Source organism: Bison bison, unplaced genomic scaffold, assembly GCF_000754665.1.
Source record: "Bison bison bison isolate TAMUID 2011002044 unplaced genomic scaffold, Bison_UMD1.0 scf7180017864244, whole genome shotgun sequence".
NCBI classification, from domain to species: domain Eukaryota; kingdom Metazoa; phylum Chordata; class Mammalia; order Artiodactyla; family Bovidae; genus Bison; species Bison bison.
In genome coordinates this window covers 3,365,911-3,378,078 of record NW_011494816.1, presented here as the reverse complement: position 1 = coordinate 3,378,078, position 12,168 = coordinate 3,365,911, and the positions used below count along the sequence as shown (strand labels likewise).

Genomic DNA, 12,168 nt, shown 5'->3' with positions numbered 1-12,168 from the left:
ATACAGAAACTGTGGGAAGTTCTTAAAGAGATGGGAATACTGGACCACCTTACCTGCCTCCTGAGAAACCTGTATGCAGGTCAAGAAGCAACAGTTAGAACTGGATATGGAACAACAGACTGGTTCCAAATAGGAAACGGAGTTCGTCAAGGCTGTATATTGTCACCCTGCTTATTTAACTTATATGCAGAGTACATCATGAGAAATGCCAGGCTGAATGAAGCACAAGTTGGAATCAAGATTGCCAGGAGAAATATCAATAACCTCAGATATGCAGATGACACCACCCTTATGGCAGAAAGTGAAGAGGAACTCAAAAGCCTCTTGATGAAATTGAAAGTGGAGAGTGAAAAAGTTGGCTTAAAGCTCAACATTCAGAAAACGAAGATCATGGCATCCAGTCCCATCATTTCATGGCAAATAGATGGGGAAATAGTGGAAACAGTGTCAGACTTTATTTTTTGGGGCTCTAAAATCACTGCAGATGGTGATTGCAGCCATGAAATTAAAAGACGCTTATTCCTTGGAAGGAAAGTTATGACCAACCTAGATAGCATTTTCAAAAGCAGAGACATTACTTTGCCAACAAAGGTCCGTCTAGTCAAGGCTATGGTTTTCCCTGTGGTCATTATGGATGTGAGAGTTGGACTGTGAAGAAGGCTGAGTGCTGAAGAATTGATGCTTTTGAACTGTGGTGTTGGAGAAGACTCTTGAGAGTCCCTTGGACTGCAAGGAGATCCAACCAGTCCATTCAAAAGGAGATCAGTCCTGAGTGTTCTTTGGAAGGAATGATGCTGAAGCTGAAACTCCAGTACTTTGGCCATCTCATGCGAAGAGCTGACTCATTGGAAAAGACTCTGATGCTGGGAGGGATTGGGGGCAGGAGGAGAAGGGGACGACAGAGGATGAGATGGCTGGATGGCATCACTGACTCAATGGACGTGAGTCTGAGTGAACTTCGGGAGTTGGTGATGGACAGGGAGGCCTGGCGTGCTGTGATTCATGGGGTCACAAAGAGTCGGACACGACTGAGTGACTGAATTGAACTGAGTTCTTAGTTCTTCCGCTAAGGATCTAAAAGTAATGTCACCTTAGTAGCTGAGCTCTTAAAGAATTAGCTGATTATAGGGCTTAACATCAGTAATTATTAAGAAAATGTTAATAATGACATACTACCTCACACCCATTAGGATAGCTACAGTCAAAGCCATGGAAAATAACAATATAAAATAACAAGATCTAAATACTTAGTGAGGACGTGGGGAGATGGAACTCTAGTATTATTAATGAGAAGGTAAAAAGAAAATTGATGCAGCTGTCGTGGTTCCATTTCTGAATACATACCCAAAGTGAAGGCAGGGACTCGATACGATATTCGTAAACTCAATTCCATAGCAGCATTAGTCACAATAGCCAAAAGGTGGAAGCAACCCACACGTCCACTGACAGTTGAATGAATTAATAAAGTGTGGTTATATGTACAATGGGCTATGATTCAGCCTTAAGAAAAAAGTAAATCTCACTCCAACAAGCCAAAGCAATCTTGAGAAAGATGAACAAAGCTGGATGCATCATAGTCCCTGATTTGAAGCTATATTATTGGGCTGGCCAAAAGGGTCATTCAGGTTTTTCCGTAAGATGGCATGGAGAAACCCAAATGAACCTTTTGGCCAACCCAATACAAAGCAATAAGTAAGCCAAATAGTTTGGTTTTGGCATTAAAAACAGACACACAGATCAATGGAACAGAATAGAAAGCCCAGAAGCAAACCCAAGTATATATGGTCAATTAATTTACAACAAAGGAGACAAGAATAAACTACACGTAGAAAGGTGGTTGCCAGAGGATGGGGCATGAGGGAAGGGGAAGTTATTGCTTAAAGGTTGGAAAGACTGTTTTAGAAGAAAATGAGGGTGGTGACACAACAGTGTGAGTGTACTTCATGCCACTCAACTGTACACTTTTTAAAATGATGAAAATGGTCAATCTTACACGACACATATTTCAAGGTATGTCCAATCAGTACTTGGCCCACTGCTGCACTAACTCAATGCTGTACTGTAGCGTGAATTAATATTTTACCACTGTCCTTTAGCCTCAATACTGCCCACTGTCACCCATTTCCCACTTACTGCTGAGCTCCAGCCTCTTCCTTGCCCTTGGGGTGACAGGATGGGAAGCAGTGTGACGAGATTTGGACGTGGAATGCCTTGATTCAATCCTTTTGACTGCATGTTCTGTTGTGGTCCAAGAAGGGCTTTCTGCACTCTTAGTTTTGGCTTGCATGGGCTTCTGGTATCTATGATTGTCTTCTTGAAGCTTATTCAACTGAGCAAATACTTCTGGAGGTAGTGGTTTGAATTTTTTCTCATTCCAAGATAGTTTCACAAAGAATGTCTTCTTATTTTTCAGATCTATAGGCATGACTTCATCTGGGGCTAAAGCTACTACCTGAATTTAGGAAGCAGAGATGACAGAATGAAAGGAGAAGCAAAAGAGTCAAGGAATGTTCTATGAGTGCTATGATTAAAAAGCATGTAAGCCTGCATCATTACCTGGAACATTACTTTTCTAAACAAAAAAGGCATGAACATGATAGAGCATATTTCCACAGACTCCTCCTTGCTGATATGAATACCTCATGTTGTTTTTTCAATCCATTTTATTCACCAAGGCCAGATTTCCCCACAAAAATTTATCTAAGCATAGTCCACAATGCTTCAATAACCTAGTGGTTACCTACTATAACAAGATTGGATTACTTAAATGGATTTGCAGTGAGTTCTAAATCTGACCCCACTTTATCTCTTGAGTCCTCAATACTCTTCAAAATGGCTTCCCACCACTAGTCGACTGTGGCTTGTCACAGTCCTGCTCATTCCCGCCTAAACGCCTTCTCTGCCTTTCCAAATCCACCCATCTTGCTGCTTCAACTTCTACATCCGCCTTTCACTTCTTCACTCATTTAACTCAAAGGTTATTTTGTGGCACACAATATGCTGAGCCCATAGATTGGAAAAATCTGATTATAGTCCTGCCAAACCATGGTTTCCTTGCCCTACCAACCACCTAATCACCACATGATCGCATCATGACCTAAACCCATTTGGGAGGCCTGAAGTAGCTTGAGAAATAACCCACACCCTAGTCTCCAGTGTCCCAGCTCAGGCTACACCTCATCAGAACCTGATTTATCATAAAATCCCATAACATGTATTTGCCTGTAGCAATTAGCACTCTTTGTACTGATTTACTGAAGGTGAAGTCCTCATTTAAGCAAGCATATTCAGCCTCACAATGCTTTATGCCTGCCACAATCATAGCTAAATGTAATTTCCAAACGGAGATACTTCTGCCAACTTCTGCTCTTCCCTCAGGTCACAACCTAAATGTCACTTCCTCCAGAAGGGTCCTAACACATGGTAAGTGCTTTCAGTAAATATTTGTTGAAAGGAAGTAGGCAGGCAAGCAGAGACAATGACAAACAGGAAAAATTCATTTCTTTGAGGTAAACTAGAGCGAGTAATATATTTGAAGCCATGCAGTTTAGGAGTCAAGTCATAAATAAGCTTCACAACAGAACTGAGAATCAAAGTACCACCTACCCGCACACAGCCAATGATGGTCTCAACACTAATGTTGCTGTTACAGGTCGGGTTGTCATACCAGAATATCTCTTGTGTGCCAGGCTTCCGGCCCAGTAAGTGCTGTTTACAGACAGGGACTTCACAGAATCGGATAAACCACTGTACTCGAGCACGTTTTTTGGAATAAAGTTCAGAATCTAGGAAGGACAGATGGAAAAGGTAAGGTTAATAAAACACAATTAACATTTCATTAAGCACTTCTTTGTGCCAGACACTGTGCTAAGTACTTGATAATACTTGATTAATACATTATCCTTAATCCTCACAATAATTGTACAAGGCAGACACTAAGGCTGTCTCCCATTTACAGGTAAAGTAATCCCATTACAGGGACCTTAAGTAATGTGTCAAAGGTCACAGGACCAACCAGCTTGCTGACTCCACCCAGCACCCATGTTCTTCTCATTTTGCCCCATTCCCAATGGTGTCATCAGTCACCAAATAAATTATAAAAGGCATTTGAGAGGAGCAATTCTAATCACAGGCACTGAATAAATTTTGCAAATCTGTGGAAAACTCCCAGTAAGACTCAGAGCATAAGCTACTGAGATGACTTCTGGCAAATATATGCTTGCAGTCTTGAGCTTTATCATTGTAATGTACTGTTAACACCACTCCATACCAGTCTTAGCTCCACGTGCAAGCACACACCCTCACTAGTGCCACGATCACCACTGCCTCTTCTCTTCCTTATCTTGCTTCAGAGAAAGACTGCAGCCATTCGATGCAGCACAATACACAAATTCTAAAATCTATACAGAAAGGTTCGAACCCCATGTATAAAAGCCCACCCTGCTGACGTGCTCCCCCTAGTGGACGTTAGGTTGATGACGTTTTCCTCCATACTTGGTGAAGAATCTTCATCTCTCTGCAATGTAAAACATCTTCATCCACTCTATGAGTTCTTTTAGGCACACAAACTGCCACAGGCTAGGACTAACTACTACATACTCTTCTCCTAGCTTTTGGAAGAAGCAGTTTTATATCATTTAAATTGTTATCCTTCATCTTCCGTTTGGAATTCTGCCCCATTTCCACTTTTCAGTGCTCTTCTCTACTCTGCAGAGGGTTAATAGCAGAGAAAATTAGCAGCCGCTTGAGTGTGGCCTTGCAGGTCCCATTTAACACTCCTCTCCCTTTGGCTTCTCCAGCTTTAAGGGCAGTAGTGGCTTTCTGCCCTTACTGATCTCTGGAAAGCACCAATGTTTGCTCTCCTACCTTCTCAACACTTGTAGACAAGTCCCTCTGCGTAAATAAAACACCTCGTGTTTTCGTTTTTCTGACGGAACATCAGTTAACTAATACACAATCCAACTTAAGAACTCCTCGGTAAAAGTAACTGCATTTGCAAAATTACTAACTTCCTGATGCCAAAATAAAGGACACATTTCTATTAGAGTGCAAATCACCTATTTTTTCCCTTCCGCCCTCTTCCTAAATCATCCTTTCCACTTCAACAATCCTGCCTTCACAGCCATTCTCACTGGCTCCTAAAAATAATGGACAAGCTAAATTATTGAGACCCCAATCCCACTCTTTCCCAGTACTGCTCCAGTGAGTAAAGACGTTCCCTAGGTAGAAGAGGGTACAGCTGGTGGTTAAGTGACCCCATATGCACACCTGATACACTGCTCTGAGCAGAGGAATCAGTAACCACCCTTCTCCCCCATCATGGAGCACTTCCCAGTCATTCACAACAAGGAATGCTTTTCATTCCAGCCCCAAACTCACCGTCTTCAAACAACTCAACCAATTTAGCAACGTATGGATTTTCATCATCATCCCCCTCAATCAACACAAACTGTCCAACTTGGATGTGAATCTCAGTTGAATAACCTTCTCTTTTCATACTCATCTCTCTAGGAAATAACAGAGAAACAAGTTAGGAAATCTTGTAGGGTGGGCCAAGCTCTTCAGACCCCTTGGCACAGAAGAATATGCTCTTTAACTGGAAAATCTCCTGAATAGTTTTTCTCTGCTGACCAATTATACTAGAAACCAACATACCAGTCATATACAAGTGTAGATGAAATGAGTTAAGTGAATTGTTTTACATTGGATGATTAATCCAGAGGCCTCCGTATGAAACCTAACTTCTCTCAATTATTCACAAAGAACAACAAAGGCTTCCTAAGACATGAAAGCTGCCCAAGAGCAACATCAAATTGTTCAGAGAAGTCTTGGGTGAAGATATAGTAACATCTAATCCTACCCTGCTATCATGCAGAATTACACAGAACCTATCTGAAATAGGTAAGACATTATCATACATATCAAATTTTATTAACCTGATATAACGTCTTCCTGTCTCACTAGCTGCTCTATTTATGCTAGTATCTTCTTCCATTAAACAAACCCCTGCTGCCTTATTATCAATTCATATTTACTGTCCCTCTGGGTCAGGAAGATCCCCTGGAGAAAGAAATGGCTACCCACTCCAGTATTCTTGTCTGGAGAATCGCATGAACAGAAGAGCCTGGTGGGCTACAGTCCATGGAGTTGCAGAGTCAGACATAACTGAGTAGTCATAAACGCACACACACACACTCCTCAACCTGTAATAACTAGGACACTTTGGATACAAGTTATTAACAGCTTAGCTTGGACAAGCTATTAGTTTCAGTACTAAAGAATTCTATCACTCACTTGTAGGTTTGGTAGTGTAGTTTTTGATCCAACAATGGCCTGCCAACCCAGGAATAAGTTTGTCTGGTCCTCAGTCTTGCAGAATAGTACGCCATGGCTCCTGTGTAAAAGTCACTAACTCTGAGTTAACATGACAAGCTCTGATGAATTCTAGGGCACAGTTCCTGCCTTCAATGGGTTCAGCCTTTTTTTCTGCCCCTACCACACTCCCACACATTTTAGGCTTAAAAGAAAACTTTTTGAGGAAAAATTCAGGCTCTGTGAAGATCAAACATAGGCAATTCAGTAAGATCTGGTACTATGCCTTATCTCTTCCTATCCAGGGAAACAGAAAGGTCAATATAAGAAACTACAGGTATTTAGAAGTACTTGGCAACAAGGCACAACGAGATAAGAAACATCTACCAACATGAAACTAAAAGCCAGTGATACAGTAGTTTTAAGTATCTTTATAACATTTATAATCTAGGCAGGGATAAAATAAAAATGCACAGAAGGACAACTAACAGTACAAAGAGCCGAGAGAAAGAGCCAGAAAGGCTAAGGTAAAGGACCAGGTCTTTTGACTTCTGGGAGGAAGGGTTTCTTAGAGGGGTTTTCTAAACTGAATATTGAATAATGGATAGCTAATTGATAAGATGGATGAAATGAGGGTTTCCAAGGGATGGAGGGAAAAACATGCAAGAGGCATTTGGGGGAATGGCAATGGGTTTTATCAAATGTATCATTCCACTTACATTAAAAACAAAACAAAATCCCAGTGTCACTAACCTGTACTGCTCTGGCAGCTGGAAGGAGTATTTTTCTTTGCAACTGATAGGTCCTAGATATAAGTACTGTGAATAGCTGAAAAGAAATGATTGTATTAAAGTACATGAAAAAAAAAAAGACATTTTACTGACAATACTGAAACATGAATGAAAAATCCAAACATATTTAACAATCTTTACAATTTGGAAGCGGCAATCTACTAGTCCTAATAATAATGCCAATTCATCATCTTAAGTTTGCTATTAAGAAAATAATAACTTTCCTTTAAATTCAATGCTTTTCTTATAGAGCTAAAGTTTGCCAAAACTAGGTTTAAAAAAATTTTTTTTAATCCAGTCTGACAGAATACTCTGACTTACTCAGAGAGGGACCAATAATTTCAGTCCATGTCGAAAACAACAGAATTAGAACAGTATACAGACATCCTGATTAAATGAGCTGATTTCCTAAAGTCCAGTAGCATTATGTCCTACATTCTACTTGGGAACACTTTGACCCATAAGATTTTCTGCTTTTAAAAAATGTATCTTTTAATACACTGTGAGGAAACTAATTAGCAAAAAGAAGCTATCCAGTCAATAAATGCACAGCTTACAAATGAGGCCTCAATGGTTACTATTAAGAACATGTAGAGTGTAATTCACAACACAGTACTACTAAAATCAATCCAATTTTAACAAAATACATTGTAGAAATGAACAAACAGCAGACTGAGGAGTTAACACAGGTTGGAGACTTGGGTTCAAGTAAAAAATGCATTTGCATTCATTATATCCAATAATCTTTCGATAAAATATTAATAAAAGTGTTTGGATCTCAATAAATGTCCAAGGGAATATATTAACTCTAACTTCCTTTCAATATATGTTCCTTTTAATGGAAGATGTAACACGGAACTATTAGAAGTTCCTTGGAACTTTTCACCTTTCCACAATGAAATCAGGCAAAATAGGCTACTGAGGTACAGACAAAAGATGCAAGTAAATAAGTTCAATCATTTTTGGAAAAAACAGAATATCACTGAGAGTGGTATTATAGCAAATTGGAATCTCCCAACACATTTTCTTCCCTGGTGGCTCAGATGGTAAAGAATTCACCTGCAATGCCGGAGACCTGGGTTCAATCCTTGGGTTGGGGAGATCCCCTGGAGAAGGGAACGGCACCCACTCCAGTATTCTGGCCTGAAGAATTCCATGGACTGTGGAGTCACAAAGAGTCCCTGGGATCCATGGGGTCGCAAAGAGGCAGACATGACTGAGTGACTTTCACTTTCACGCAACACATTTTCTACAATTCTTGAATAACCTAACTGAAGAATAGATGCCCTGACCTGTCACATTATCTATGATATTTGGTTACACTGGCACAGGGATCTCAGTTTTTCAAACCAAAAACTGGCATACAGAAGGACTATCTCCATACTCCTCAGGTATTCACGTGTATCTAAGGGCATCAGATCCATGCTTTCAATGATTTTAAATACAGACAATATTTTAGCTTACTAAAGCAGGCATCCTAGTTCAAAAACTAAACCAAGATAAAATTTAACACTCCTTTTCTAGATCAGGAGCTCTATACACTGAGACCAGTATATCTGTATGCAAGGGTGGATGATTTACCAAAGGCTGAGAAGGCAGGAGTATCAGAAGGCTCTCTGGGCCTGGATTACATAACCTGCCTTGTCTTGGTCTATCCCTACGCTTCAGGACTGCTTTTCTGAATCTCAAGCAGACGAAGGTTGTTAGTCCCCTCAGACTTATACAGTTGTTGTTCTCTCTTCTTGCCTATCTTTGCAGGGATGGTTCAGGTCTTAGTGCCAGTAAAACTTCCTCAGATAGGCCTTCACTGATGCCCAATGGAAAGTTACTCCCCACCCCTTCATACTGTCCTTCAGGGTCACGTTCTACTGCACCACTCTATTATCAAAGCGATAACCATTATATTACTTTCTTATTTTTTGCACTTTCTACATCAGAATGTTAAATTCCAAAAGAGCAGGGATCTTGGCACCTTGTTTGTCTGTTCATAACTGCATCCCCAGGGCCTAGGTTAAGACTTCACACATAATAGGTGAACGAATGAATGAACGAATGAACAGGTTTTTAAAAATCATTTGGACAATACCAAGTGTGATAAGGATGTAGAGTGGCCAGAACTCTCATACACAGATGGAGAGTGCATAAATTAGAAAGTGGAAAACAGACAGTATCTACTAAAACGGAACATGTGCATATCTTATGATCCAGTAGTTCCAACAAAATATATTCAACAGAAAAACAAACAAACCATCAAAGGACACGCACCAGAATGGTTGTAGCAGCACTATAAAGCAGTGAAATTAAACCAGTCACGACTGCACACATGAGGAAAATTTTACAAAATAACAATGAGCTAAGGGAATCAGACACCAGAAGAATACATACTATATTGCTTCCATTTACACAAAGCTCAAAAGCAGGTAAAACTAACCTATGATGCTAGAAGTCGGACTAAAAGGAAACCTCAATGACTGAAAGGAAGCACAGGGAGGGAATGGGGTGCTTCTAGGATGCAGGTTACACAGGTATGTTTTCTTCAAAACAACTCACTGCGCTGTATGCTTATGATGTGAATTTTCTATATGTAGGTTATTTTTCCATGAAAAGTTCAAAAAATTAATCAGGAGTCCTTCTGAAGAGGCAGCACTTTCCTACCCTTGACCCAGTATTGCATCTCATCATCAGAAAGAGGTTTCCCAACAGGAGTGATGAACAGAGTGGAAAGACAGGCCAGATTTGGCTCAGCAAAGACTTTGGCTTCTAGGAAACACACATTACAGGCTCTCAATGTTGAAGATACCAGAAATCTTGAACATACACACTATCCAGTCGAGGAGCCACACCCAAGAAAAACAGATACGAGTTGCAGAAAAAAAAAAAAAATAATGTCCGTGCTCAGTCACATCCGACTCTTTGCAACCCTATGAACTATAGCCCACCGGGCTCCTGTGTTCATGGGATTTTCTCCGCAAGAATACTGGAATAGGTTGCCATTTCCTCCTCCAGGGATCTTCCCGACCCAGGGATAGAACCCATGTCTCTGGGTTCTTTACCACTAAGCCACAGGGAAGCCCTAAAAATAACGATAGCATATATTTATTGATCCACCAAGACAAAAGGTAGAACCAAAACTCTAGCACTTCAAGATAGTAAGTTGTCCCAATGTTACACAGAACGGCACAGCCCTAATTCAAACCTTGAGCAGCTGGATTCCGATGACTGTGCTCTTAAGCGCTTCACCTTAGAACACCTTGTGTGAAAGTGGGTAATGTTAATACATGTCTAAGGGGAGGAGGCAATAGCAAACCACTCCAGTATTTTTGCTTGGAGAATCCCAGGACAGAGCAGCCAGGCGGGGCCACAATCTATAGGGTCACCAAGAGTCACACGCGACTGAAAATACAGGCACACAAGAGTTTGCTTCTGGTATGCTTATTACAATAAGCCAGGCTTCCTACCTGCTGACTGAGCAGTCAAATGGGTCTCAATTTCCTTACCCACAAAATGCAAATAATAATAGAAGCTTTCTTTTATTCAACCAATATTTATTTATTAATCATCCATTCTGTGCTGGGGGCATTATTCTATGATCACTGAGGATGAAATGAGAAAATGCAAAATGGTTGATTTATTTCCCCACTCTTTTTAAAAAAAATTTATTTATTTTTGGCCACAGCACGCAGGATCTTCGTTCACCAACCAGGGATGGAATCCGCGCTCCCTGCAGTAGAAGCACCAAGTCTCACCCACTGGACTGCCAGGAAAGTCCTTCCCCACTCCCTAACCCCTTGCATTTATTTATAAGCGACAGTGGGTTTTTTTGGTTTTGTTTTTTAATACTTTGATGAATGTTATGAAACAATTCACACAAAATTCTGCGTTCAATTTCAAGGAATTCAGAAACCTTCTAAAGTTGCATATTGCCCTGTTACATTAAAAACTGTTGCAAAGGGACTTGATAAACATGACCTCGCACAAAAACCTCCAGTGGCATTCACATGTACCCAAAACAGTAGGGAAGAGGGTACCACTTTTACAGACAACCAAAATAGAAAACTACCATATCTAATCATTGCAATTTGGCAGATAGCCCAAGATAAGAAGCTTGCATCTCATTTCTCTAAGTCCAGTGCTTTTTCCAATTTGCCAGAAAAGAAGGCCCTTCTATTTCGGGGTTAGACTAGAGAAAGTAAAAGAGGTGCCACTGCAGTTAAGAGCAGCTCGTTTAGGGGGAAAGATATGAGTAGGAGCTCAGGCCCTTTAGTCACGAAAAGGGACTTAAGACTAGCCCCTTTTTCCCTCTGGGAGCAATAGCGACATCCATATCGAGTAATAACTCTGCTGCTCCGCTTCCCTGTGGTGCTTGTTACACTACCCTGAAAGGAAGAAGGATGCGATTGCTTCCCACGGGCCATGTGGATATAAGGTTCATATGACTCAGATCAATATTGATAGTCTCAAGGAGCTGAGGACAGGAGTGTTCACGCTTCTCCGCTGTTGGCTTCCGGTTTCCCACTGCAAGATCGCAATCCCCGGCAGAGGCAGAAAGCTGTTAGAAATCGCCATGTGGAAAGTAAGACGCTCCTAATGCACTTAGAACAGTACCTGGCATTTACCAGGCGTTTAGTACATATGTGCTGAATGGATTTATGGCTCAATGAGTCCGCAGAGAACAAATTCCACAGTCCCGCGGCTCAGGTCCCTCTCCAGCCCGGGACGCCACACTCACCGGGCGCCAAAGCTTGTTGGAGATGGGCGCAAGCCTCCTTCCAGCGTCCCCGCTTCAGGAGCTCGTGGAACTGCAGCAAATCTACCTGCCCCAGGGGGACTCTTCTTACAGCTGCCAGGCGCGCACAAACGCCGAAACGGAAGCCTCACTAGGAATGGAAAGAAGGTGGAGAAAAGGAAATTTCGCGCCAAACGCCGTAGCCCCGCCCCCAGGGTGTCTCCATAGTCCGTCAGCAGCCAGACCTTCCGCCCCGCCCATCTAAGGAGGGGACGCACGACGTACACCCGCCAACGTGCCGCGGCCATCATTGATTAGGTCTGCGAAGCCGTTCGCCGA

General features: G+C 41.5%; 1 protein-coding gene across 4 annotated transcripts in view; it reads right to left on the bottom strand.

The window, feature by feature from the left end:
• ORC1 (origin recognition complex, subunit 1) overlaps positions 1–12,167 on the bottom strand; it is a 37,724-nt gene extending 25,557 nt beyond the window's left edge. For 2 of the 4 annotated variants that reach the window (XM_010847179.1, XM_010847181.1), the window contains exons 1-6: positions 11,833–12,020; positions 7,066–7,140; positions 6,295–6,394; positions 5,380–5,507; positions 3,607–3,785; positions 2,134–2,452 (exon numbers count right to left, since the gene is read on the bottom strand). In XM_010847179.1, the coding sequence (XP_010845481.1) occupies positions 2,134–2,452; positions 3,607–3,785; positions 5,380–5,507; positions 6,295–6,389 (721 nt within the window). In that variant the 5' untranslated portion in view covers positions 6,390–6,394; positions 7,066–7,140; positions 11,833–12,020. Of the gene's footprint in view, positions 1–2,133; positions 2,453–3,606; positions 3,786–5,379; positions 5,508–6,294; positions 6,409–7,065; positions 7,141–11,832; positions 12,021–12,114 lie in introns of those variants that run through there. The other 2 variants (XM_010847180.1, XM_010847183.1) reach the window with 2 other exon arrangements.
• Position 12,168: the final 1 nt, after the last annotated feature.